This window comes from Narcine bancroftii, chromosome 5, assembly GCF_036971445.1.
Source record: "Narcine bancroftii isolate sNarBan1 chromosome 5, sNarBan1.hap1, whole genome shotgun sequence".
NCBI classification, from domain to species: Eukaryota; Metazoa; Chordata; class Chondrichthyes; order Torpediniformes; family Narcinidae; genus Narcine; species Narcine bancroftii.
The window spans coordinates 211,536,810-211,560,615 of NC_091473.1; the positions used below are offsets into that span (position 1 = coordinate 211,536,810).

At 45.4% G+C, this 23,806-nt stretch overlaps 5 protein-coding genes and 1 long non-coding RNA gene across 7 annotated transcripts; 2 read left to right on the forward strand and 4 right to left on the reverse strand.

Moving 5' to 3' along the window:
* Positions 1 to 3,430: 3,430 nt before the first annotated feature.
* LOC138764752 (histone H2B 1/2-like) lies at positions 3,431 to 4,624 on the forward strand. Its single transcript, XM_069941000.1, has 2 exons — positions 3,431 to 3,502; positions 4,173 to 4,624. The coding sequence occupies exon 2, from the start codon at positions 4,250 to 4,252 to the stop codon at positions 4,622 to 4,624; it is 375 nt and encodes a 124-aa protein (XP_069797101.1). The 5' UTR covers positions 3,431 to 3,502; positions 4,173 to 4,249.
* Positions 3,883 to 7,062, reverse strand: LOC138764751 (histone H3, embryonic-like). Its single transcript, XM_069940999.1, is given in 2 exon segments — positions 3,883 to 6,540; positions 6,543 to 7,062. Coding segments are annotated over 2 exon segments (393 nt in total). The 5' UTR covers positions 6,817 to 7,062; the 3' UTR covers positions 3,883 to 6,421.
* On the forward strand, positions 5,341 to 8,749 carry LOC138764749 (histone H2A-like). The gene has a single exon (XM_069940997.1). It carries the CDS (start codon positions 5,357 to 5,359, stop codon positions 5,810 to 5,812), a length of 456 nt encoding a protein of 151 aa, XP_069797098.1. The 5' UTR covers positions 5,341 to 5,356; the 3' UTR covers positions 5,813 to 8,749.
* LOC138764754 (histone H4-like) lies at positions 7,466 to 8,513 on the reverse strand. The gene has a single exon (XM_069941002.1). It carries the CDS (start codon positions 7,864 to 7,866, stop codon positions 7,555 to 7,557), a length of 312 nt encoding a protein of 103 aa, XP_069797103.1. The 5' UTR covers positions 7,867 to 8,513; the 3' UTR covers positions 7,466 to 7,554.
* On the reverse strand, positions 8,719 to 9,783 carry LOC138764747 (histone H1-like). The gene has a single exon (XM_069940995.1). The coding sequence runs from the start codon at positions 9,748 to 9,750 to the stop codon at positions 9,088 to 9,090; it is 663 nt and encodes a 220-aa protein (XP_069797096.1). The 5' UTR covers positions 9,751 to 9,783; the 3' UTR covers positions 8,719 to 9,087.
* Positions 9,784 to 18,481: 8,698 nt separating this feature from the next.
* Positions 18,482 to 23,413, reverse strand: LOC138764758 (uncharacterized). 2 transcript variants are annotated; one of them, XR_011358300.1, is made up of 2 exons: positions 22,997 to 23,413; positions 18,482 to 21,026 (listed from the first exon to the last, which is right to left on the reverse strand). It is a non-coding gene; the product is annotated as an uncharacterized lncRNA (long non-coding RNA). The 2 variants fall into 2 exon arrangements; XR_011358301.1 differs by lacking the exon at positions 22,997 to 23,413 and adding an exon at positions 21,653 to 22,382.
* Positions 23,414 to 23,806: the final 393 nt, after the last annotated feature.

Here is a 23,806-nt window from a genome sequence, read left to right on the forward strand (position 1 = left end):
ATTAGGAGCATAAACATTTAACAATGTCCATGCTTCTGAAAAAATCTTACAATTAATCATCAATATACCCTGTCCTTCTTCTCCGAAACTAATTTCAGTGTAAAAGGCAATATTTTATGAATTAAAATTGCCACTCCACATGCTTTAAGAGTTAAAAGAAGATGTGATCACTTGTCCAACTCCTCATCCCTTTTTAATTTTAAGTGTTCTTTTTCAGTCAAGTGAGTTTCTTGTAAAAAAAGCTATTTCCACTTTCATTTTCTTAATATAAGCCAATACACGCTTTCTTTTTATCAGAATATTCAAACCCTTAACATTAAAAGTTGCAAAATTCAAGTTAGACATTTTAACTACATCAGTTCAGACACACACCAAAATTACAATTTCAAAATCGAGGCTCCAAACTTTTTAAAAAAAATACAAAATCTTAAAAAACTAAAATCTAAATTAAAACAAAAATATCCCCCCCAAAAAAAACACTGCTAATGCAGTACCCCCTCCATCAATTGAATTATATACCCTTATTGAAAATAATTAAGACAGATTTGAAGAAGTAGAAAGTCCTACCTTTAACTTTAATAGGAAGGGTGAATTGTATTAAAATGAACGTGCTTCCTCATATACAGTATCTCTTTCAATCTATTCCTTGCTTTTTACCAAAGATTTTTTTAAAGAATTGAATGATGCAGTTCATTTATTTTTATGGAAGAGTAAATTATCTAGAGTTTCTTTGCAAAAACGGATTTGGAAATATGCTTTAGAAGGCCTTCAGTTACAAATTTTCTGAATTATTATGAAGCAGCAAAATTGAAATATTTTAACCAAATGTTAGATACAGAACAAATTCCAACATGGGCTAGAGTTGAATTGACCCACAGCTTTTAGAGAATAATGCAAATTATTTTATATATAAATGGAGACCAAATTTTTAAAAGACTTATAATGTGCCTGTACTTAGACATTTATTGGAAACTTGGTATAAGAGAGATTGTATGATTGGATCTAAGGGTAAAATCACTGGTCAGTCCCCTATATATAGAAATAGGATACCATTTTCAATGGATAGTCGATACTTAAGAGTGGGATATGAAAGGTATTCATAGAGTGAAAGATTGTTTCAAGAAGGATGTTTTTCTTTTGCTCAATTTCAAGAAAAATTTGAGATATCATTGAATCCAATATTTGATTATCAATGCGAGCTTTATTTAAAAAAAATTTTGGACAGGAACTAAAGCTTCTTAATTTGACTTGGTTTGAAAAGTTAATTACGGATTCTTTGAAAAAAGATTTTATATCAGAAATGTATGCTTTATTACAAGAAAGAGTGAATAAACCTAGTGTTTTTAAAATAAAAAATAAATGGGAGAAGGATTCACAACTTGTTATATTGGAGGGAGATTGGCTGAAGATGTGTGAAGACACTGTAACTAGATTGATTAATGTGAGATATAGTTAATTATAATTTTTTATATCAGTTATATTTGACACCGGAAAAGTTGAAGATATGCCTTTAGGGATTCAGATCTATGTTTTCAATGTGGAATACAAAAAGGAACTTTTTAGCATTCTGTTTGGTCATGTAATAAGGTGCAAAATTTTGGGGTGAAAATTAGAGAATTCTTAGAACGTTTATATAATATTCAGTTATTAGCTGATCCTTTATTATTTTTACTGGGACTCATGACAGATTTAAAAGAGATTAAAATTGGACAAATTTCAAATTGCATTTATTCACTTGGTTCTAGCTGTGGCAAGAAGATGTATAGTGGTAACATGGAAGGATGATGTAGAGATAAGTATTCAAAGAGGGCATAATGAATTGAAATCATGTATTCATCTAGAAAAAAATAACATATAGTTTACATAATAACTACTTTTTTTTAAACTAAAATTTGGGAACCATATTTGAGATATATGGGACTGAGTGTATGTTTATATATATAATGAAGAGGCACTAATCTATTTATGTAAAAGGCTCAGTTTTTAGGTAAAGATAGGGGTAGATTTGGTTTTTTTTAGTGGGGTGGTTTGGAGGGGGGAAGGGGTAATATATTAATTTATTATTTTGTATTAATAATTTTTAAAACATGGTATTTCTAGTCCTCCTCATTCAAATTTCCATGTTATTTTTTCTAATGCAACTCTTGCCATTTTCCCTTTCCAAAAAAATTTCCTTACATACTTATTTAGTTCTTGAAAAAAATTGATGGTATAAATGTAAGTAACATTTGAAATAAATTCTGTATTCTAGGGAAAATATTCATTTTCATACAATTTCAATAAATTGTTATCAATTTTAACACCTAAATATTTTATTGCATCTCTCTGCCACTTATAATGACTTTCCTTTAGTCTGCCTTTACTGTGGGCATTATTTCACTTTTATCACAATTTATTTTATAGCCAGGTTCTACACCATATTCTTTCAGTCTAAATTGCAATTTACTTAATGACCTTTCTGATTCAGTCAAATACATGATAACATCTTCTGCAATTAAACTAATCTTATCCATTTTCTATCTACTTTAAAACCTTTAATATCATCATCAAGTCTAATTAATTCTGCCAAAGGCTTTATTGCTAAAATAAATAATGAAGATGACATTGGATATACTTGTCTACTTGTCCATTTGTTACCATTTTTGCTTTAAGTTTATATAAAGACCTTTGACCCCATCTATAAATGTGGGTGCTATTCCAAATTTATTGAATAAAAAATCCCACTCAGGTCTATCAAACACTTTTTCAGTGTCTAAAGTAACTACCTCTCTTAATTATGCTAAATGTATTATACTCATTAATTTCATTACATTATCTGCTAATTTCCTTTTATTAAACAAATCCAGTTTGATCAATATTTATTAATTTAGGTAAATATTTTGGTATTCTATTTGCTAACATTTTAGATATTATTTTATCATCTGCATTTAACAATGAAATAGGTCTATATGATGATGGTTTCAAATGCTCTTTCCCCTGCCAAAGCAAATTTAAACAAATTTTACTTAATAGATATTCAATTTTAATTGAGGCTTACTTTCTCTAACCTCTCCCAGTAAAACTAACATTCGATCCTGTAGGAACTTTACTCCATTTATTCGTTCTAATAAGTTACCCAATTCAAACAAAAAAAAGTTTAATTGTGGAACACGGCCTAGTCAGATGTCAACGTTTTTGCCCACAATGCAACGGGGCCTGAAACCGTTCCAATTACCGCAAGAAAACGGAGACAAAAACTGGAACTAAAGTACGTGACCTCCCTTTCTAACGTAACAAGTACAGAGCCCGCCTCCTCAACCGGTCTCCGATCTTCCACCAATGCCCGACTTCAGAAATCTGTCAGTCATGCCTCGAGACCATTCTCCCCGTCGAATTCGGCAATAAAAACTGTCAATCATGCTCCCTCGCACCTGCGCACTGAGGACAAAGCCACGCTTCTTTTTCTCAGGAAATACATAGAAATGCTGGAAGATCTCAGCAGGTCCCGCAGCGTCCACCGGAGGTAAAGATCTTCTCCCGACTGCTCGGACCTGAGCCCTTCTTCAAGTTGTGAGAAAAAGTCAGCGCAGGGTGTTTTCATCCTCCAGCCCCCCTGGCTGTAGCCGGAGACGAGCGAAAACCTCCACTCTTCTCCCCTTCTCCCTTTGACAGGATAGGATAGATTTCTTCCGGTCCAGAAACTGGTCCATTTCCACAGGATCTGAACTTACTGACACCCTCTCTCCTCCAATGTATAAACGATCCAATAACTCACCCCCGTCTTCCGCATGAAGGCACCGGCTTCACCCCCTGTCGCCCTCACGCCCCGCTTTCACACCGTGTACTCAGGTCAACGTTTTCCCTCCGTCTCCTGCTGCCCGTTTACAATTTTAGAAATCATCATTTTTACATTTTGTGTACATTTTATTTTTTTCCTTAATCTTAAAACATTCCACTCTTCAAATCACCCCCCAAACACCCTCCACAATTCCGTGCTTTCTCCTGTGTTAAACAGCAGCGGGAACTGCACCGGATCGGCTCCGATTCCCTGTCCACAGTGACCCGGTGAGAGAGAGCGACTTCTGATTGGTGGAGCGAGGCGCTGTGATTTGTTCGCTCGGGTATCCAACCAGAACTGTCACCGCAAAATATATCACCAATGACAATCCTTTCTATTTCTAATCCCTCATTAGCATAGGGCGACGGGGCTGCCTATTTAACCTGCGCTCTTGGTTTGTGGTTATTTCGGTGTTTGAAGCTGATCGAGAAAATGCCTGAGCATCAGAAACCAGCTTCCAAGAAGGGCGCCAAGAAAGCCTTGGCCAAACCAGCAGGCAAAGCCGGCAAGAAGCGCAGGAGGGTGAGGAAGGAGAGTTACGCCATCTACATCTACAAGGTGATGAAACAGGTTCATCCCGACACCGGGATCTCCTCCAAGGCCATGAGCATCATGAACTCGTTCGTTAACGATATTTTCGAGCGCATCGCGGGCGAGGCTTCCCGCCTGGCCCATTACAACAAGAGGTCAACCATCAGCTCGCGGGAGATCCAGACCGCCGTGCGCCTGCTGCTGCCCGGGGAGTTGGCCAAACACGCCGTGTCGGAAGGGACAAAGGCGGTGACCAAGTACACCAGCTCCAAGTAAAGCTTCACAGGGAACTGACCAGACAGACAGAAAACCCAACGGCTCTTTTAAGAGCCACTCACAGTCTCACTGAAAGTGTTGTACCACAGTTTCCATAATAATTTCCGAGCGATTGATTATCTTGAAATTTCCGCTTCACGCGTTTATTCTCAGTTTGTGTTGATCCAAGTTTGCGATTTCGGTGCTGCATGTTCCTGGTGTCGCTGTTGAATTCCTGCCCCCTAAAGGGCCACGGAAACGTTTTATTCTCATCTGTTTTTCACGGTCATTGAATATGTTGACAATTAGGAGCGATTAATGTGGGCAAAATACAAGCGTTTTCACTGTTCAATTGCGACTATGGGTGCGTTCTATGATCTGAAACCCCGCATGTTGTAATTGCCCCGAACGCCATCAGTCAGTTCACGGTGTTTTTCCGGAGGAACATTTACTGCTGAGAATCGTTTCCTTTCCCACATCTGTTACTTCTTGAAATAAATCGGGTAACTCTTTACAGCGATTCTCGGGACATGAATACACACGATGTAAATGTGTCGTGATTGAGTGATCACTGATGAGCAGAAATCACGCCAACAATCAGATTCACAACAACTTGTTTTCAGACTCTGCACAGATGAAATTTCACGGCCTTTTCACATTTCGGCGATTGGAGAAACGGGCCGTTATTCTCCGCGTTCAACGAGCTGCCGCCTGTTCATTGGTTGCTCTCGGAATGGGGACCTTGCTCAGCCAATGACAGTGAGCACTGAAGGTCCAATCATCAGGCTCCCTTTCCATTCCTCCAAAAGATACAAAAAGGGCGACTGCGACCTCAGCTTCTTACTGGTAGTGCATGAGTTGATGAAAATTATGGACATGAGTGGACGAGGGAAATCTGGCGGGAAAGCTCAGTCCAAGTCTCGCTCGTCCCGGGCCGGACTGCAGTTCCCCGTGGGCCGTGTTAACAGGCTCCTGAGAAAGGGCAACTATGCTGAGCGGGTGGGCGCCGGAGCCCCAGTCTATCTGGCTGCTGTGCTCGAGTACCTGACGGCTGAAATCCTCGAGCTGGCCGGCAACGCGGCCCGGGACAACAAGAAGACACGTATCATCCCCAGACACCTGCAGCTGGCCGTCCGCAACGACGAGGAGCTCAACAAGCTGCTAGGAGGAGTGACCACCGCTCAGGGCGGAGTGCTGCCCAATATCTAGGCCGTGCTGTTGCCCAATAAAACCGGCGGAACTAATAAGTGAAACGGCACGAAGCGAACCCAGTGATGCAAAGGCTCTTTTCAAATGCCACGAAAGTCTGGAGGAGCTGGCTGGGGTGGGGAGATGGGTTCTATGAATTTTTTTTTATAATTCGGCGAGTTTCTGGGCAGAATAGAATGGTCTGGACCGGAACAGAATTAAGATGTAATAATTTCGCCCAAGTCCACATCCCGACACGGTATTACGTATACTTAATTCAACCTGCTACAAACGCAGACAAGCGAAATCCTTGCGGTCAACCATCGGCTGGACATGGTTGTGGAATTGTCAGATTGCAGGTCGACCTGACGGAAGAGAGAGCGTAAATCCCGGGTCACCGCGGTTAGCGGGATTGAATAGTCATTTCCACGTCATTAAAGCAGAAGATTGGTGTTGGTTTTGTTTTTACGTCACGATCAAGACACAAAAAGCGCCATTTAACACACCCAGTCCAAATTCACAGGACAGAGATGGGACAAGAACCGTTGGGGTTTCCAGCTGTTCTCTGCTGAACATTATTTTCAATCACAGAAAATCCGGCAACTACACAAGACGTCACAGCTCATTTCTCTATCTTGATCGTGGCTTTGAAAAGAGCCTTTTGTGGTGTTTGGTGCGCTCCCCGCGGTTGCGGCGGGCTAGCTGGATGTCTTTGGACATGATGGTGACGCGTAGGTTACAGGATGGCGCACCAGGTAAGCCTCGCTTGCCTCCTGCAGGGCCATGACGGCCGAGCTCTGGAAGCGCAGATACGTCTTGAAATCCTGAGCGATCTCCCGCACCAGGCGCTGGAAGGACAGTTTGCGGATCAACAGCTCGGTGGATTTCTGGTAGCGCCGGATCTCCCTCAGAGCCACGGTACCAGGTCGGTAGCGATGAGGCTTCTTCACTCCGCCCGCGGCCAGCTATTTGCGAGGAGCTTTCCCTATGGTCAATTTGCGCGTCGTCTGCTTGGTCTGAGACATTCCACTTCAACAGTGTACACACAATCTGAGACACGAAGACTGAAATAGTGAAACCTGCTCAGGCTCGGACTTGTAACTAATTGGTGAAGACCCGCCCCACCGCTCTGAATGGATGGAGCAGAGATGGCAATCATCGTGTTCCAGGGCTGTGATTGGTTCCATCATCATACGACTCACAGGGCCGTTTCAGACCTGAGAGAGAGAGAGAGAGAGACGCACACAGAGGCTGCAGTGCGATTGGCTGAAGTTTATTTTCAAATTGCCCGCCAATTTTGGAGAACGGTTTGATGGAAACTGGTTCTCCCTGATTTTCACTCAGATCAAATCAAATTCATTTTAAATATCAGTGAATTTTCTCATTCCACCAGTGTGTCTGAAAATGGGCCATTGATGGACTGAACCGCTGCTGAAGCGGATGGAATTTAGCTCGGCTGGAGAAAAGCGACTGCTCCCTCAATAAAGTTGTGTGGAACAGAGAGCGGATATCACCTTGAGAAAAACTTTGGCTGCAGATCACACTTACTCTTTAAATCTACCATGAATTTAAAGTCTTTCCTCGTCAACTCCTGAGCATGATATTAGTTAAATAAAATCTAAATACATGATGGAATTATTTTCAGAAAACAAATTATTAAAATTTAATCCCAATTTGTTCACGTTGCCAGATCACTGCTCCCTCTGTGAGGCCGTGGGTGGCTCTTAGAATGTTTTTGTTGTGTGGAGAAAGGACGGAGTTCTTCAGCCGCCAAAGCCATAGAGAGTGCAGCCCTGGCATTTCAGAGCATACACCACATCCATGGCGGTGACCGTCTTGTGCTTGGCGTGCTCGGTGTAGGTGACGGCATCCCTGATCACATTCTCCAGGAAAACCTTCAGCACCCCGCGGGTCTCCTTGTAGATCAGCCCCGAGATGTGTTTCACTCCGCCACGCCAAGCCAGGCGGTGGATGGTGGGTTTGGTGATGCCCTGGATGTTATCACGGAGAACTTTATGGTGCCGCTTGACTCCACCTTTGCCCAGTCCTTTATCTCCTTTTCCTCTGCCAGACATGGTCCCACTCACTGAAGTCGCTGATCAATGACAGCCCCACTGCTGCCGGCCCCTTTTATACACAGCGCCCCGACCTGGCTGAGGACGTGCAGTGAAGGGGAGGGGAGGAGACAGAGTCAGAGTGACAGAGAGAGCAGAGAGCGGCCTCTCATCTTCCGCCCCGGCCCCGGCCCCGAAAATCGCCAATTTCCAACCGTGATCAGCAGCAGAAAAGAAACAGTGACCGCGAACAACACACATGGGGTTACATTTTTTCCGATTTCCTGAAATATGAAAGCTTTAAATAGGCGCTGTGGCAATTAACTAATGGTGATATTCCTGCTGAAGCTCTGTCCCTTAGTTAACATAGGAAGGAGTCAAGGGTACATTCAAATTAGGAGCAGGAGATAGCCATTCGGCCCAATGATACTGCTCTGCTTTCAATAAGAGACTTGATCTGCACTTGGACTTATCACCATTTCCCATAACCCTTAATCCACTCCTTTTAAGAAATCTGAGTTTTGGAAGAATTTAATGAGGCAGCTTCACTGGGCAGAGAATTCCGCAGATTCACTTCCCTCAGGGAGAAGGCATTTCCTCATCTCCATCTCAAATCTACTCCCCGGATCTCATCTCCTTCCGTTTCACCACGGAAGCCTGTCTCCTGTCCCCACACCTCCCCTCCTCGGTGAATAATCACCTTAACCCGGCTGATATGGGAAACCTCCCTGTGATGGCTGCAGATTCTGAGGCATGTGATATGTAATTACACCACTAGGTCGCCAGGGGTCATCCCAGTGACCTTGTACATAAAGCAGTCCAGAGCTACAGTCCAGACTTCCAAGTTGTCTTCCAAGACCTCTTAGTGTAAATATTGATTTATTAAAGTTGTCTTATACTCGCACTGCTGTTTTGGTTATTGTCAGTACAATTTAATACTCTCCCCCAGAATCTGCCTAAAGGAATTGGTATTGAACGGAGACAGGAGTCGATCACATTCCCAGACCGAGTGAAGCCTGTCCCGGACATCCCGTTGTCAGGATTTTATTTGGACACTGGGACCGGGCGGGTGCAGAGAATATGATGGAGTTACCGGGCTTCGCGTGAATGATTCCCCGCTGGAATGTGAACGTGGTCCCGGAACAGGAGTGACGTGACTGGGTAGCAGCTCTTCACTGAGGGATGTGGGTGGCTCTGAGAAGAGCCGTTGGGGTCAGGACTTTACACATTGAGCTTTTTCTTTCACTTCTTGGCCGCTGCCTTGGGTTTAGATTTCGGCCGGGCCCTGGATTTTACAACCTTTTTGGTCGCCTTCACCTTGGTGACTTTGGCCTTCGGGGGGCTCTTGAACTTCTTCGGGGTCGCCTTCTTGGCCACTGGCTTCTTGGCCGCCGTCTTTTTAGCCGCTGGCTTCTTGGCGCCGTGTTTCTTGCTGGGAGATTTCTTGGCCGCGGGTTTCTTGGAGGGCGATTTCTTGATGACTGGTCTTTTGGCCGAAGACTTCTTTGCCACCGACTTCCTGGACTTCGACGCCGTGGCCGCTGGTTTCTTCGCTTTCTTTGCCAATGACACTGTTCTTTCTTTCTTCCCGGCCTTGAAGTGACCCGACAAGCCCGAGCCTTTGCATTGAACCAGGAGGCCGCTGTCCAATTTCCTCTTGATGCTCGTCTTGATGTGCGAGGCGGACTTATGCACATCAACGCCGCCAGCGGACAGAGCCTTCTTTATGGCGAAGTAGGACATCCCCCCGCGCTCGCGGCAATCCGCCACAATCTTGTCGATCTGATCGCCCAGCCTGGGACCGGCTGGCTTGGGCCGAGCGGCCGCCTTCTTCTTCTTGGGAGCCTTGGTTTGGGCGCCGGGAGTGGCAGGAGGAGCCGCTTCGGCCGCTGCGGTCTCGGTCATGTCGGCGACTCTCACAATTTCTCCCCGAGTTTCAGAACTGAGTGAGAAATGAAGCGGGAGGCGGCAGCACAGAGCAACTTAAAGGCAGCGAGCGGACGGGGCGGAGACATCCTGCTGTCAGCTCCCGCCACCACCGCCTCTCTGTGTTTCTGTCCCCTCCAAAATTCTCCCATTCCTATTAACATCGGAAACCCCGGAGTCCCGGACTCACCCCCGACTGTCTCCGAGGACCGAATGTTTGTTGTAAAGGGATTTTGATCCGAATTCAATGAGATACTTCCCGTTTAAACCCGTTTCATTCCTGCACCGACCGCGTTCTCTCCCCCAATTACTGACATGTTTCCTGCTTTCCGACAGAAATATTAAAACCAACCAAAACTTTGACGTTCATTCCCACTTCAGCACTGAGCTGGGGGCCGACGCTATCCCGTGACTGGGAAAACTTGTCATCTTTCACAGGAGGGGCCGGCAAATCCGTCGCTGTGATCGGATCCACAAACACAGAGACTCCAGTCAGACACCACCCCTTGAACACAGTCTCTCTGACACAATGTTACCCTCCGCACCTTCACAGCACAAACAGTAGACGGGAGCACAGTTCCCAGCACTGGTTTATCGTCTAAGCTGCGGATTCTCAGGAGTTCCTTGTGGTTTCCCAGCTCAGACACTACCTATCCTTCGCCCCTCTCCGCCCACACCTCAATGAATTCCGTGCACGCTTAGATCCCAAACTCTCCTTCCGTCGTCTCTTCCTCCAGTTTAATTTCCAAGACTGTGACTCTTCACTCCCACCCCCATCCAAGACCCTTTCTCCCACTTTAAACCTTCTTCCTCCTCCTGGACATCTTTTCCTGGTCAGCTACCCACTCTGGGCCTTATGTTTTCCAACTGCCACCAAGACATCAACCGTCTCAACTTTACCACCAGCCTCCTAGTATTCTAACCTCACAATGAAATCCGCACACAAGGATGGTGCTGTTGTGGTCTGGCTCATTGATATCTACCTTGCCGAGGCAAGTAAACAGCTCTCAGACCCCCTATTGACCCCTCCCACAGGACCCCACCACCACACTTCAAGTCACTGTTTCCAATACCATTTCCAACCTCATCATCTCTGGTCACTGCCCCTCATGTCCACCAAACCTACTCTCTACCACCCCCACACTGCCCGTTTCTATCTTCTACCCAAGATACACAAACCCAATTATCTGGGCAGACTGATTGTTTCTGCTTACTCTTGCCCCACCAGACTAGTTTCTTCTTTCTCCTCTGATCCAATCCCTCCCCACCTACATCTGCAACACATTACATGCCCTCCATCTCCTTAATGACTTCACATTCCCCGAACTGGACCTCCTCATCTTCATGATGGATGTCAAATCCCCACCTCTATCCCCACACACTGAAACACTTCACTTATTCCTGGACTAAAGACCCAACCAGTCACCCTCTATCACTACCCTCCTCTGCCTCACAGAACTTGTCCTCATTCTAAATAACTCTGTTACTAACATGTCTGGTGCTGTGGATGGGTTTGGGGCAGGATTATTTGCAGAGATCTCTTGTTCAATAAGAGGTGGTGGGATTTACCTGGAACCCATTCACGACAGTGGATTTGGATTCATTCTAGATGTTAAAACATGGGGAATCATGAGAGTTTTGGATTCCAACCCACATCTAGTATTTTCTGGGAATGTGTAGGATTCCCCATGGATTCTTTCTCCATGTGTGACCGAGTCCATAATTCCTCTCCTTGCCAATCCACAGGACAGTTGGAATTCATTAGGTGTTCTATTTCATTTCTGAGAGTTTGTGGTGAAATGTGAAAATCATTTAAGAGATTAGGTGGTTTCAGGGTACAGGGCCGGAGTGGAAAACAAGAGGCTTCTGCTCTGTCTGTCACTCTGATTCTGACTCCTCCCCTCCCTTTCACTGTGTGATCCTCGGCCAGCTCAAATTGCTATGTGTAAAAGGGAACAGCAACAGTGGAGCTGTCACTAAGCAGTGACTGGAGGGATCAGCATCATGTCTAGCAGGCAAAGGAGTCAAAGAACTGGGCAAAGGCAGAGCCAAGCAGCACCACTAAGTGCTCCATGATAACATCCAGGATATTTACCAAACTTGCCTGGCTCACCGTGGCAGAGTCAAGCAGATTTCAAGGCTGATCTATGAGGAGACATGCGGGTGCTGAGGATTTTCTTGGAGAAAGTGATCAGGGATGCCGTCACCTACAGCAAGCAACCAAGCATAAGATGGTCACCACCATGGATGTGGTGTATGCTCTGAAACACCAGGGCCACACTCTTTATGGCTTCAGTGGCAAAGAAATCATCCTTTCTCCACACAACAAAACAAAGTCTTTTCTAAGAGCTGCCCACCGCCTCACAGAGGAAGCAGAAAACCAGCAACGAGAACAAATTGGGATTAAAATTTAATTAATTGTGATTTAGAACATACACAGTCGATTTAAAGAATGAGGTGATCTACAGCTGAGGTTTTCCTCGAGGCAATCTCCACTCTCTGCCCAACACAACTCTTTAATAATGCAGTGTTGTTCAAAGCCTGGAAACCTCCCTCCAGGGAACAGTCATTTTTCTCCAGCCTCTGGCAGATCTGGTTCCCCTCAGCTTCAGGACAGTCCAGTCCATCTGCAGCCCATTTTCGTTCTTTTTGAATATTTTATTTAAAATTTTCATCCCTGTAATTATATATTACCCAAAGTCAATGCCCACTCTCCCCTCCCCACCTTCTTGCCCCATCCAACTATAAAAGTTATGATAAAAAGATACAATATATAGTTGTATAAACAAATTATATAAAGATAAAATTAAAATATTGTGGCAGGTGAACAGAGTAAGAAGCAAAGCCACCACGCTGAAGGTCGTTAATGACTGTTTTATTTGAATTTGGCATGTGCCCCTTTAAGGGCAGCATTGGTTCAGTCACCACCTGCATGATGACATCACAATTGCTCCCTGGGGCATGCGCCATGTGGGAGGTTTGAGTGTGGAAGAAACCCCCGATGGTGCCATCTTCCCAGGGCTGCCTCGTCATGTGGCATTATAAGCGGGGCTGGTTCACCCTGAGAGAGTGCACCATCACAATATATAGAAAAAGTAATATCAATTGGGATTGCTCAAAGGATTAGCTCACACTCTGGAGTCTTACAGCATTTATATTAAACAACTTTGGGGAAGATTATTATAGGGCTTAAGAGGCCGGAAGTACATTTTTACATGTTTGCCTTAAACTTTGCATATACGAGCTCCAAACTTGTATGAAAATTCAATATTTGTTTTGCAAATTATGGTGTACATTTCCAAATACCATCTTTCTATACTCAAATGTACATCTGATTTCCAAGTCACTGCAATACATTTCCTTCCCACCACTAAAGCTATTTTAATAAATTTAACTTGATAAAATTATTGTTTTAATTCAGGTCTTGTTCCTTCCATATTCACCAATAAAAATAAATATGGATTTTGTGGAATAATATGGTTATCAACATGGTTATCCAACTGCACGAAAACCAACAAAGTCGGGTCAGATACAGCAATGAGCTCTCTGAACCCTTCTCCATTAACAATGGCGTGAAGCAAGGCTGCATTCTCACACCAACTCTCTTTTCAATCTTCTTCAGCATAATGCTGAAACAAGCCATGAAAGACCTCAACAATGAAGACGCTGTTTACATCCGGTACCGCACGGATGGCAGTCTCTTCAATCTGAGGTGCCTGCAAGCTCACACCAAGACACACGAGCAACTTGTCTGTGAACTACTCTTTGCAGATGATGCCGCTTTAGTTGCCCATTCAGAGCCAGCTCTTCAGCGCTTGACATCCTGTTTGGGGAAACTGCCAAAATGTTTGGCCTGGAAGTCAGCCTGAAGAAAACTGAGGTCCTCCATCAGCCAGCTCCCCACCATGACTACCAGCCCCCCCCCCCCCCCACATCTCCATCAGGCACACAAAACTCAAAACGGTCAACCAGTTTACCTATCTCAGCTGCACCATTTCATCAGATGCAAGGATCGACAACGAGATAGACAACAGACTCGCCAAGGCAAATAGCGCCTTTGGAAGACTACACAAAAGAGTCTGGAAAAACAACCAACTGAAAAACCTCACAAAGATTATCGTATACAGAACCGTTGTCATACCCACATTCCTGTTCGGCTCCAAATCATGGGTCCTTTACCGGCATCACCTACGGCTCCTAGAATGCTTCCACCAGCATTGTCTCTGCTCCATCCTCAACATTCATTGGAGCGACTTCATCTCCAACAATGAAGTACTCAAGATGGCAGAGGCCGACAGCATCGAATCCATGCTGCTAAAGATCAAACTGCACTGGGTAGGTCAGGTCTCCAGAATGGAGGACCATCGCCTTCCCAAGATCGTGTTATATGGCGAGCTCTCCACTGGCCACCGAGACAGAGGTGCACCAAAGAAGAGGTACAAGGACTGCCTAAAGAAATCTCATGGTGCCTGCCACATTGACCACTGCCAGTGGGCTGATCTCACTTCAAACCGTGCATCTTGGCACCTCACAGTTCGGCGGGCAGCAACCTCCTTTGAAGAAGATCGCAGAGCCCACTTCACTGTCAAAAGACAAAGGAGGAAAAACCCAACACCCAACCCCAACCAACCAATTTTCCCTTGCAACCGCTGCAACCGTGTCTGCCTGTCCCGCATCGGACTTGTCAGCCACAAACGAGCCTGCAGCTGACGTGGACATTACCCCTCCATAAATCTTCGTCCGCGAAGCCAAGCCAAAGAAAGACCGATAATCTGTTCTAAAAACTTGCCTAAATCCATTCAAAAAGTTCTAACTTTAGAACATGACGCAGTGTGAAAAGGTGGCTATTTCTTAACCACATCTAAAACATTTCTGATGTCTGATTTCATTTTGTGCAATTGTTGCATTGTTAAATATAATTGATGCAAATAATTATGTTGAACTAAACTCTATCTAACATTTATGATATTTGACATACAATCTTGACAGTTTCCATCAAACTTTTCTCCAAAATTGGCAGGCCATTTAAAATGAAACCACAGCCAATCGCACAGCAGCTTGTGTTCTCTCTCTGTTAGATGAAGTCCAGTTCCTAGTCACAAATTAGATCTTATATACCTCCTGTTCGCAGCTGATCAAATTATGGGTGTTTCTACGCCAACTGTAGGACCGTCAGCTGCAGCCATCTGGAGATGATGCAAGTCTTGTTGACCCAGCCAGCTCGATGATTTGAGCTGTCAGGTACTCAAGCACAGCAGCCAAATAGACCGGGGCTCCAGCGCCCATCCACTCAGCATAGTTGCCCTTTCTCAGGAGCCTGTGAACACGGCCCACAGGGAACTACAGTCCAGCCCGGGACAAGCGAGACTTGGCCTTGGACCGAGCTTTACCACCAGATTTCCCTCGTCCACTCATCTCCACAATTTCACCAACTCCTTCACTGCCAATAAGAAGCTGAGGTCGCAGTCGCCCTTCCTGTACCTTTTGGAGGAATGGAAAGGGAGCCTGATGATTGGACCTTCAGTGCTCACTGTCATTGGCTGAGTGAGGTCCCCATTCTGAGAGCAACCAATGAACAGGCAGCAGCTCGTTGAACACGAAGAATAACGGCCCGTTTCCCCAATCGTCGAAATGTGAAAAGGCCGTAAAATTTCATATGTGCAGAGTCTGAAAACAAGTTGTTGTGAATCTGATTGTTGGCGTGATTTCTCCTCATCAGTGATCACTCAGTCACATCGTGTATATTCATGTCCCGAGAATCACTGTGATTTATTTCAAGAAGTAACAGATGCAGGAAAGGAAACAATTCTCAACAGTAAATGTTCCTCTGGGAAAAGACCGTGAATTGACTGATTTTGGGTGGTGATGGCATTCGGCGCAGTTATAATATGCGGGGATTCATTTCATAGAACATACCCACAGTAGCAATTAAACAGTGAAAACGCTTGTATTTTGCCCACATTAATCGCTCCTAATTGTCAACATGTTTAATGACCATGAAAAACAGATAAGAATAAAATGTTTCCGAGGCCCTTTAAGGGGCAGGAATTCAACAGCGACACCAGGAACATGCAGCACCGAAACCGCAAACTTGGATCAACACAAACTGTGAGAATAAACGCGTGAAGCAGAAATTTCAGGATAATCTTTTGTTTTTAATTTGATAATCTGAATTATTTAGCAAAAAGTTTATATAAAACTACCAACTTCTTCACTTTTTTAACCAAACTGTTCATCTCAACTCACCACTATTAGTCATACTATCCTGATACTTCTAACCAAAAAACTATTGCTGTATTAACACTTGTTCTGCTCATAACAAGGTTAACAGAACTGGGGGTGGGGGGGGGGGGGGGGGCGGGGGGGAAAGGGTGGCATTTCTCTTTGGAGCAAAGATGAATGTGAGGTGACTTAATTTTAGGACAAGATTATGAAAGGCATAGTTAGGGTGGACATCCAGCATCTTTTATTCAGAATGAAAGTAACAAAAACCAGAGGTCATGTGTTTAATACAAGGGTAGGAAAGTTTCAGGGAGATGTCATGGGTATGTTTTAATAAACACAGTGTTGTGGGTGCCTGGTTTGCATTGCTGGGATTGGGGGGGGGGGGGCTGGTAGAACGAGGAATAGTTACACAGAGGTAAAAGAAATCACAGGTGGAGAAGCTTCAATAAGGAGGGATAGTCACAGAGTCTCCTTGGACATTTTTGGATGCAATAAAATTAGGGATTATGGGTACGAGGTCGGCTGGGGTTAGATTGTTTAGTAGGTTTATACTGTATAGGATGGCACAACATTGTGGGCTGAAATGTTTGAACTCTCCTGCAATATACAATCTGACATTCCCCAGCTTTCCACATCCTGACCCTGGGACTGGGGGCTTGAGTGGTGGGAATAGCTGGGTTTTATCCCCATGAGGGAAGGTGACTGATGGTGGGAATAGTTACACAGAGGTAAAAGAAATCACAGGTGGAGAAGCTTCAATAAGGAGGGATAGTCACAGAGTCTCCTCCAGGGGAGATGATTCTAAAATTCATCCAAGGTTCATGTGGGTAACCACCTTGATCCCAGGCACAACTATGGTTTCAATACCAATATTTCCACATGGACATATCTATGACCTCATGCTCTGTCAAACCAAGGACACCACAAATTGGGGGAACAGCACATTGTATTCTGTCTCGACCCTCTCAAACCAGGCAGAATTAATATCGACCTCCATTTTCTGTGAACCATCTCTCCTGGTCATTCTCTATGCTGATCTGTCCATCTCCTTTCCTCCCACTCCCATCCTCTTCCCTTCCTCCTCCTGTCGACAGCTCCTCTTCTTATCCCCCTGCTCTCTCTCCCCCATCACTTCTCAGCTTCTTTCTCTCTCCCCACCCCCCCCCCCCCCAACCTGCATTACCTCTTACTTGTCAGCCTGTGCTCCTCCTCCTTCCCCTTCTCCACCACTTTTTAAATTTGGGCCTGATTTTCGGCACGACTGATGAATGACCCCATCCTTGTTGATTGCCTTTTACTTCCCATGGATGCTGCGTAACCTGCTGAGTTTCTTGTGGTTTTGCATCGACCACAGCCACTGCAGATTGTCCTGTTTTACCCAAGCGACTTGATCTTTGTGAGTCTGCTCTGCAAGGTTCGGCTTTGCAGTGGGAGAGGTCAGTGTCCAGGTCTGTGTGTGATGCTTCCCCACCCCTTCCCCAACCATCCAGCTCCCAGACATCCCTCAACTCCCGGAGGCAACTGAGCTCATGACACCACCACAGTCCTTTGTGTGACATCACTCAACGAGCTGATGTGTCTCCCTCCTGTACGCTTCCTCATTGCCATTTCTGATTCTGCGACAACCGCAGTGTCATCAGTAAATTTGCTGATAGAATTGAAATTGTGCCTCATCACAGTCATGGATGTAGAGCAGTGGGCTAAGGATGAATCCTTGAGGTGAATCTGTGTTGATTGTCAGTGAGGATAAGATGCTGTTTCCAATTTGTACTTTCTATTGGTCTTCCATTGAGGAAGCCAAGGATCCAGTTGCAGAGGTGGGTACAGAGGCCCAGAGTTTGGAGATTGTTGAGCAGCACTGAGGGAATAATGGTGCTGAGTTTGATGTTATAAACTATGGACTTGATCTGGATGAGTTGTTGTCACAGAACATTGATCTGGTTTATAGGTGGGACCTCTAACACATCCATCTCTGCAACCACATCCTTTCAACGAGCAACCTAATGCTCTCCTGTCTGTGAAGCCCTCCAGCTCCTGTACCTCTCAGTATCTCTCTGTACCAGGCCATCACAGGTGTAAGTGCTTCCTACCACTATAATGGTGAGGGACAAGAGTGACTGGGACTGGTGATTGGAGGGAGGGAGCCAGCTTTGACAGACAGAACCAGATTACAGTCATTTACGTCCAAAGATCCAGAACTCGATATAAGGCGTAGGTACAATCTACAGAAAGCCATCTCCCTGGGGAAATGGAGATAGTAGTCAAGAATGGATGAGGAGTAGTTTCTGGTTCCAAATTAAATTGTGATAAAAATGAAATAATGCCCATAGTAATGGCGGATTATGAGAAGTGTAAAATTGCAGTTTAAATGGCAGAGAGATCCAATTAAATATTTAGGTATTAAAATTGACAATAATTTACATATTTAAATTGAATTATACACCACTAAAGAAAAGAGAAGATTCAATAAATTGGATTGAGAGTCTTAAAATGTTAGAAAATTTTAAAGTCAACAGATGTTTTAAACCAGCAGACTTTGGAATTGCCACATTTGCTCAGTTAGACCACTTTGCTGATCTACGCGAAAGTGGTTTTGGTACCGTTAGCTAGTACTACTAAATAACCTAGAGCGACTACATTGTGGATTTGTAATGGGAAAAGCCAGAGTGGCTCCATTAAAGCCAGTCAACATATCTCAAATGGAATTGACTTGCTGCTACGATGGCGAGCAAAATGGAAGAAACTGTGTTAAGAAAACAATTACAGATGCAGATTCTATGTTTTGAGCTATTATACAGGCTCTTATGGATAATAGTGGCATGAGGGCCTGGAAGCCCCCGAACCCTACTAAAGCATGCGGGTGTGGGCAGGGCCCCCGTGTCTACTCCATTGAGATACGACGGATACACGGGGACCCACGGCCCTACATACCGTTAACAGTCCATTGGGGTGGGGGTAATGACCACCAATATTTGGCCTTGGTCGATACCGGTGTGGAGCACTCGGTGATTCCGGGTAACCCCGACCTCTGGACCGGACCGACATTTCGAATAGAGGGGATGGGAGGAGCGATCACCCTGGTGAAAGAAATAAAAGTCCGTGCCACGGTGGGTGATGGCCCTTCCCCTATATGGTTACATGCCCTGGTGCCTGCCACTGACGAGTGTATCCTGGGTATCAATATGTTGGCCGGTACGGCCCTTAATACAAGGGCTTTGCCAGGCTGAACTAAGCACTCACAACCCATCTTCCAAATGGGGTTTTTCCGCAAGCTTACCAGCTTGTCCTGTTCCACTCCCAGCTACTGCTGCTGATTGTAGCGCTGCAGAACTCATCTCTCTCTTTCTCTCTGAGAAAAAAACTGTTCAACTCTCTCTCCTTGCAAAAACCACATGACCCTCTTAGAACAGCAAGCTGCACTCCCAGACAGCCTGCGGCTCCGAACTACTCCTTCGATCTCTTTCATCTGTTGCTTTTCAAAACAACAATCCATTAGTGAAGTCTCTTGGGCACTCCCCAACATTTTTGAAAAGGCCCCCAGCAGCCACCCTGTCTGGCTTGAGCAGAGCTCCGGTATTTTAAATGAGATCTGTTTTGAAATGTTTGTATGTGACCTACACTAAAAAAAACCTGCCCCAATTTATCTCCCAAAAACATATTTATGTACAAAACAAAACATAATCCATCACAACTGTTCCAAGTAATAAAGATGTTGTTAGTATTACTTTCAATGTGATGTTCAAAGGATTTCATGAACTTCAGATATTGTTATGGATCTCCAATAAAAACTGGAATTTCCTTCTTAGGTAAACCATATAAATGTTGTTGTTGCACTTCATTTTGTTTTGGTATAAATTATATAGTCTTGTCCACCATGGCTTATAACTATATAACCATGTACGGAGCGGAAACAGGCCATGTTAGCCTTTCGAGTCCGCACCGGTTCACTGATTATGACTGGTTGTCTTGAGGTGAATGGAGAAAATGGATCTTGAACTGGTGCCATAGGTCTGGGACTTTGACTTGTAAGTGATGGCATTGGTGGGAATCCTTGGGTTGTAAGTGATGGTATTGGTGGAGATCCTTTATTTGCAGCTGGTTGTTGAGTATGATCAACTGCATGGTTGAATTTTTTTGAAATACCCTCCTTTCAGGAAGATCCTTGTATTGTGCACTCTGGAGAGATTGGATGTCGCTAGCTCTTTCTCTAGGATTGGTCATTGTCATTTGCGCACTAGCAGCGGCACCCATAACTCCTAGTTCAAGAATATTTGTTTCTTGTAGCTGTGTCATCCATGGCTTTACTGGAATGCTAGGTGCCTGCCCTTCAGGATGTCACTTTGAGTGACAAATCTTGCAGAAACCTGAGCTAATACTTTCACTTTGGCCATATTCATAGCATGTTGTTCCTCAAGCTCTAGTCTTTTCTCTATTCAACAATCTACTTTGTTCTTCACTTGCCATTTATAACTTCAGTTGCTGATTCTTGATTTGAACCTCCCTATCATCTAAAGCACATTTCTCCAGCCACTGTTGTTGTGCACAGACAGTAGCCAAGTCTGCTTGCGCCTTAGCATGCATAGTTAATATGCTTGAAACACCCAAAGCTGTACTTGAAGATCTTCTTGAGCTCATAACCTTGGAAATACTATCATCAGGATTCACATATGAACTTTCAGATACTGCTGATTGAATCTCTATCTACCGCATTTCCCTTGGTACAGAAACAATGGGATTTTGCAACATACATTCATCTGTTCCAGTTCCACTAACTTTTAAGATAGTTTTAAGAATAATGAGGACTATAGTGCCTTGACGGAATCTTCTTCTTATTTGTTAGTTGAAGCTGATTTTTCTTTGGCTACTGGTTCCAACCTCTTGCCAAATGCTGTCGGTCTGCCTTGCTGGCTCAACTCACAATCAAACAATTCTTTGAGAGGATCTGTTGGCTCGTGGTCTTTAGCCCAACGAGACTTCTTCTTATCCATCTTGGGTTCTTCACACTGTAACCTGGCTTCTCCTGGTTCCTGCTGGAATGTAAACAAATTTTGTATCTTATTTGGTCCCTTTAAGAGAGCTGCCACTGGCTGAATTGTCTCTGTGGTTCTGCACATAAGCTTTCTTATCTCATGTTTATAAGAACATATTCTGGGGTTCCTGCCAATTTTTCAACCTGAGCTGTGGCTTATCTTTTTCAAGGAGCCAGGTGACTAGTCAGTCCTTTGGCTCAATTTGAAACTGCACAATTCAGACAGTTTCTCACAGTTCTGAAATATTCTATTGATAACAGTATGGATGTCTTTTGGCTTTAAATTTTTATTTGAATCAAAATACAGATGACACTTTTCTTATTATAATATATCCTAATTTCAGAGTGTCATCTTCCAAAGCGTGAGCTGTGATATCCCAAATTTCTATCTCTTTAAGCCAACAAATCAAACTCTGTGACTGTTACTTTATGTATTGTTAATTCGTTGATAGAACAGATATACATTTTGCAAAGTTTCTTATTAAGATTTTCATAACAGTAAATAATAAAACATTTATGGTATAATAATACAAAGATATATAGAGATATAAAAAGTATATGAAGATACAAAATCTTAAAGAGATACAAAAATGTATTTAAAGAGATACAAAAGTTCAAAGAACTTACCGGCCCCACCGTGCCAGTACCTGATCAGCTGCTCATCATATGTCAGGTGAGATGATGGATGTGTAATGGTTTTTGTGCTGTTTTTGAACCGGGGTGGGGGGGGCACAATATCAGTGCTTGCCCTAGGGCATAACTTTACCTAGATATGCACTGAGTAGGGACCAACAGACAAAAGGTGTTCATTAGATATGGATGAAGGATAGGAGTGAGGGAATGTGATAATTGACGGGAGAAGGGGGATTGGTTTTACGAATGCAGAGCTAAGAGAAAGGTGACAGAGAGATGAGGGAAGAGAGAGAAACGAGATAAGTTAGTGTTCATGCCACTCAGTTGGAGGGTTTCCGAATGGAATGAGATGCTGTTCCTCCAAATTGCAAGTGGTTCAGTATGGCAGTGCATGAGACCATGGACCGACTCATCAGCAAGGAAATGGGGCGGGGAATTGAAATGGGTGGATACTGGGAGATCCCCACTGTTGTGGCAGACAGAGCGCAGATGCCCAACGAAGCGATCTTCTATTTGCTACCGCCCCTTTCCTCATTTCCTGTTGCCGAGTCCCACTCTCTTCCCTTTTCCATCTATCTTCTGTACCTCAGCTCTGCATTCAGAGAACCAACACCCTTTATGGCGAGACTCGATCTTACCCCATCCACAGGGTCCCGAGAACTTGGACTCAAACCCCCACCCCCGACAACTCAGGACTCACGACACCTCCCCTCGGCCCTGAGAACGAGATTCTACCCCAACACCCCCGGGGCCCCGAGAACTCGGGGTTCACCCCCTGGCCCAGAGAAGTCGGAGCACAACACCCCCCCCCCCCACTCCCAGGTCACCGAGAACTCAGGGCTCAACCCCACTCCACCTCTGGGCCCCGAGAACTCGGAGTTCAACACCAACCCGGGGCCCAGAGAAACCGGGGCCCAGAGAACCCGGGGCCCAGAGAACCCCTCTTCCCTCTTCCCCCTCCTCCCTCCCCTTCCCCCTTCTCCCCCCCTCCCCCTCCCCTTTCCCCTTCCCCCTTCTCCCCCTCCCCCTCCCCTCCTCCCCTTCCCCCCCTCCCCTTCCCCCTTCCCTCCCCCCTCCCCTCCCCCTCCCCTTCCCCCTTCCCTCCCCCCCTCCCCTCCCCTCCCCCCCCTCCCCTCCCCCCTCCCCTCCTCCCCCCTCCCCTCCTCCCCTCCCCTCCCCCTCCCCCCCCTCCCCTTCCCCTCCCCTCCTCCCCCCTCCCCCCCCCTCCCCCCCCCTTCCCCTCCCCCCTCCCCCTCCCCCTCCCCTCCCCTCCCCCCCTCCCCTCCCCCCCCTCCGGGTCCCGAGAACTCGGACACCCAGCCGCGGGGGAAATCTCACCTCCACGACCAGCCTCAGTGGGCCGGCCCGTCACTGAGGGAACGGCCCTCAAGACGCTACGCGTTTCTATTACGTCAGCGCGCTCTCTTCTGCCGCCGGCTGACCAGCACGTGATTGTGCGGCCGCGACCCGGGAAGGAACGGCTGTCAATCAGAGAGGATCGGCCCGGGGCAGCTTGGGCTTTACAGAGAAATTTCCATGTTAAATCGGCAACCGGGGAAATGAAGTATTAATTGTAACCGGGAACAAGATGGAACAATGCAGCAAGGAAGGGGGTGACAGTCTGAGCGACAGTCATAAAGGAGAAGAACAGCAGTCAGTTCAGGGCACCGCTGTGGCCATTCCCTCAAAATAGAGGGAAAACGGAAGAGAGATTCTACTTTGGAGCGGGAGGTGCCAACATCCAGGTCTGTGTCCTTTCCCCGAACCTTTCACTTTTCCTGTCTCCGCCCCAATTACCAGCCGCTGACCTTACTCGGCTCCTGAATGCGGCAGAATTCCTGCCACAGGCACTGTTTTCGCAAAGGAACCCCTTTCCCATCCCCATCCCCCTCCTTCCTTCAGGAAGCCTCGTGCACACTTGCAACCCAAAGTGATTGGCACATGGACGGTGTCACGTGGGGTGATAGCGGTTGAATTCAGGTGTATTAGGCCCTTTCAAACTGATACATTGCGATTAGAAAGGGCCCAACTGGGTCCCTGACCAACCCAGCTAAACTTACCCACGTGTGATTTGAAAAGGGTAAATGGCTGACCCGGTAACGCTGATGATGCCAGCACTTCAGCCCTTGCGTCACAGAGAAACTCCTG

What these genes read in the sequence shown, in the direction of transcription:
- LOC138764752 (XM_069941000.1), top strand. Translation starts at nt 4,250, where the DNA reads ATGCCTGAGCATCAGAAACCAGCTTCCAAGAAGGGCGCCAAGAAAGCC.
- LOC138764749 (XM_069940997.1), top strand. Translation starts at nt 5,357, where the DNA reads ATGACAGTGAGCACTGAAGGTCCAATCATCAGGCTCCCTTTCCATTCC.
- LOC138764754 (XM_069941002.1), bottom strand. Translation starts at nt 7,866, where the DNA reads ATGTCTGGCAGAGGAAAAGGAGATAAAGGACTGGGCAAAGGTGGAGTC.
- LOC138764747 (XM_069940995.1), bottom strand. Translation starts at nt 9,750, where the DNA reads ATGACCGAGACCGCAGCGGCCGAAGCGGCTCCTCCTGCCACTCCCGGC.